Raw genomic sequence first — 3560 nt, forward strand, 5'->3', positions numbered from 1 at the left:
AAGAAATAAGACTGTGCTTTCCTTCAGAGGACGGATTTCTACTATGAGAAGTGATTGCAGGGACAATGGTTTAAAAGGAGCTCACATTTCCAAAACACAGGTGGTGATTTATTGCCAACATGCCAATTAGCATACACAATATTAATGTTGGTGCTGTCTACTATAAATAATTTGGGCCACAGTACTAAATGGATCTGATTTGATTTTGCCACAATCATGCAACTGGAAAGATGACTTAAACCTTGTGTTGTTAATCCCAACTATGAACTAAAAACAATAATATGTCCCACATCTATTTCAGCTCTCCTGACAAAGGGTATACTGGTTTGTTTTTATTTTTATTTATTTATTAATTTACTTATTTGTTGATTGATGGATTGTACCAGGAATCAAATTCAGGATCTTGTGCTTGCCAGGCAGGTACTGTGCTGCTGAGTTATAGCCCTGGCCCTGTATTATTTTTCTGTGAGGTTTGTGTTTTGACCTGTAAGAGAAAATCTGTAGAGCCACATAGCATTCATTTAGTTTATCTGGACTGTCACTTCTCAAGCTAAAACTGCTAAGACTGGGAACCTAGGTAAGCCCAGAGAAACTTTTCTTTTCTTTATCCCTCAAGAAGGACAAACTACTCTGGGAGTTCATTTTCTTTCCAGTGGGTTACAGATTCATGAAATAGGACTTATGCTACTTACTTGACTTGATTGCAGGCCAGTCAGCATGTTCTATCCTGTGATCTTCATACTTTATGTTCAAATAGGCAAATATGTAGTGAATAATTTCTGCCTTCCCTTTCATATTGAACTAAATCAGTTTGTAATTTGGCATGGTGCTATTCTGGAAAGACAAAAAAGGAGGGAATATGTTAATCTTTTTGAGACAGGGTCTCACTCAGGCTGGCCTTGAATTCACTTTGTAGTCCAGGCTGGCTTCGAGCTTGCAGCAATCCCGCCTCAGACTCCCCAGTGCTGGGATTACAGGCATCTGGCACTACACCTGACCTCAAAGCCCACTTTTAAAAGAGATACTGATGTAGATCTGGAAATGGATGATACACATAAAAGATGTTTAAACTAACACTAAACACTTAATATTAGCATTGATAGTAACTGTGAGCTCTTGCACTACAGTTGAGAATAAACAGAACAAATACAACACACCGGTATAATAATCATGGTAATGAAATGATTAAAAACATACAACAATTATTTAAAATGGTCAGTTAACATAGTATGTTCTTCTTGCCTACTAAGGAAGTTTCTGAAAGATATTAATAGAATATTTGATATAATGAAAAGTTGGGCTTATACTTTAAGATCAAGTTCTATTTGGAATCACATCTCACACAAATGTCAACACAAACTGTAACAGTCTAGGCTACCCGGTGCAGACCCAGGCCTGTCTACTGCAGCTGATTCCAGGGAGGGTGTCTGCACATGGCAGTTGGTTGCCCTTCTGGACCCTCTGGGTGTGCAGGGAAAGCCAGAGTGCAGTGCTAAGCACATCCCAGCCCCTGACCCTGGCCTTTCCCCATCCAGGTGCTGAGCAGTCAGCTTGGCTGCTGGCTTGAAGCGAGCGTCCCTCAGTTATCTCATGTTCTCTCTCCCCCGTCAGTGTCCACCTGGTCACACGGAGCCCTATGGGGAAATGGCATCCAAAGAGAATTGGCTAAGCTAAGGAAGAGCCTAACATTACAGCCCCAACTTCTTGGAGGGCGATGTAGAAAGGAACTCAAATAGGGAGAATTGGTCATGCAGCCCACGGGATCAGGGGAGTGACGCCCAGATGCTCAGGAATGTTGATTTTAGATTAGGAATAGGTACGAGCTACGAGAGCACCAAGTGCTGGATAAAAATGCTGCGTGTGTTATTATGATCAGCATTAAATGTAAACAGCTTTTTCTCATTCAATCAAATAGCACATAAATATTAGAGTCCACTTCTTGAATTTTGTGCAAAACGGGTCACATTTAAATTGCCAAGTTATGCCATTTATAATTTCTTTTATTTTTAAAGAGAAATTTTAAAAGTAAACAAATAAAAATGACATAGAATTTCACTAATTTGAAGACAACAGTATGCAATGCAACAACCGTTGTTGAATTCCTTTCATTCTGTTTAGTGAAATTCCATGTCCTTGTTAGTTTACATCGTCTGCCACTTATACAAAGAAATTAAGACTTCTCTGCAGAGGTGGGGGCTCTCTATCTTTCTCTGAAAACATATCTTTAAATCAAAAGATATGACAGAAGCTCAAGATCATCTGACGAATGCTCATCATTGCCTCTGGAGTAGCCTTTCAACAGTTAGAGCTCAGTAAGGAAACTGCTGTACTCACACATTGCATTCCTGGAGTTCTTTCTACTGGCTGCTCAGCAAAAGGTCGGGTTTCTTAACTCCAAGTGTAGAAATTTTAACTGTAAAAATCAAGAAACCAGGACTTTTGCTCAGTGGAAAGTGTAATTACATTTTTAGGTTAGATGTGCACATTTTATAACATGAAAAACATGTAAAGATGGACAGCACTGGAAATACTTATGGATTCTTCAGAGGTTTTCTACATTTTATAAGGTTTTTGCATAAAAATGTAACAGAAGGGTGTGTGCATGTGCACACACACACACAAAGTAATCATAGGGGCTCAGAAGGCTGAGACAGAAGGGTCACGAGGTCAAGTTTCAGCTTAGGCAATGTAGTGAGATCCTGGTTTAAAATTTAAAAATGCTTTTTTAAAAAAATGTTTTTTAAAAGTGATGGATGTAGCTCAGTGTAGAGGCCTTGGGCTCAACACCCAGTGCCACAAAACAAACAAATAAGCAAACAAACCAGAAGGGATCTTAAGTAAATATTGCTTTGACTAGTGAAAACTGACAGGAAAATTCACAATAAATTCAATGAAAAATGTATAGGATGCTGTCTAAAAGATTATTTTTTCCATTTTACTGCCTTTAGCAATATATAGGGTGTGCCTGAAAAAATGGTAAGTATTCAAAGTTTTAAAGTTTTAAAAATTTTTTACAGTAAAAGGCACTTGGCCATTAATCCACCTCAAAATCCACCCTCCATCCCCAATGCTTTGAACACACATAATCTATCTTTCTGGCCATTGTTCCAGCAGTTCAGGAAATCTTTCAGGTTCACTGTCATGGCCTAAGTGGATTCAAAATATTGACCTTCACAGTTATTTGGACTTTGGGGAAGAGCCAGGAGTCATACAGCATAAAATCTGGTGAATCACATGGATGAGGATGCCTTGAGTTGTCTCATTAGCTGCCTTTCCATTGGATGGCTGGGAAGCAGCATCCACTGTATTCTTTATCATACCTCATAAGACAGTCATGAAAGAAGGCATCTAACACTATTTCAGAAGGTGGCAAGAACCATCAGATAAGGGAGGAGAAGTATTTTTAAAATTTAAACATTCACTGTAGATTTATATCACCCCTTGTATCTCTGTTACAATAATCTCTTTTTGTTAAGGCATTTATTTCACCAAGATGATGTGCTAAAAGGGCAACAGGTAAAAGACATCCCTACAGACATGATGGGGAGCAAGTTCAGCAG

At 38.8% G+C, this 3560-nt stretch overlaps 1 protein-coding gene across 1 annotated transcript in view; it reads right to left on the reverse strand.

Moving 5' to 3' along the window:
- LOC101573590 (hematopoietic prostaglandin D synthase-like) overlaps positions 1–795 on the reverse strand; it is an 80580-nt gene extending 79785 nt beyond the window's left edge. Inside the window, exon 1 of the mRNA XM_023706842.1 lies at positions 693–795. Coding sequence (XP_023562610.1) covers positions 693–795 — 103 coding nt within the window. The remainder of the gene's footprint in view (positions 1–692) is intronic.
- Positions 796–3560: the final 2765 nt, after the last annotated feature.

This window comes from Octodon degus, unplaced genomic scaffold (genome assembly GCF_000260255.1).
Source record: "Octodon degus isolate 3935 unplaced genomic scaffold, OctDeg1.0 scaffold00272, whole genome shotgun sequence".
In the NCBI taxonomy this organism is placed as follows: domain Eukaryota; kingdom Metazoa; phylum Chordata; class Mammalia; order Rodentia; family Octodontidae; genus Octodon; species Octodon degus.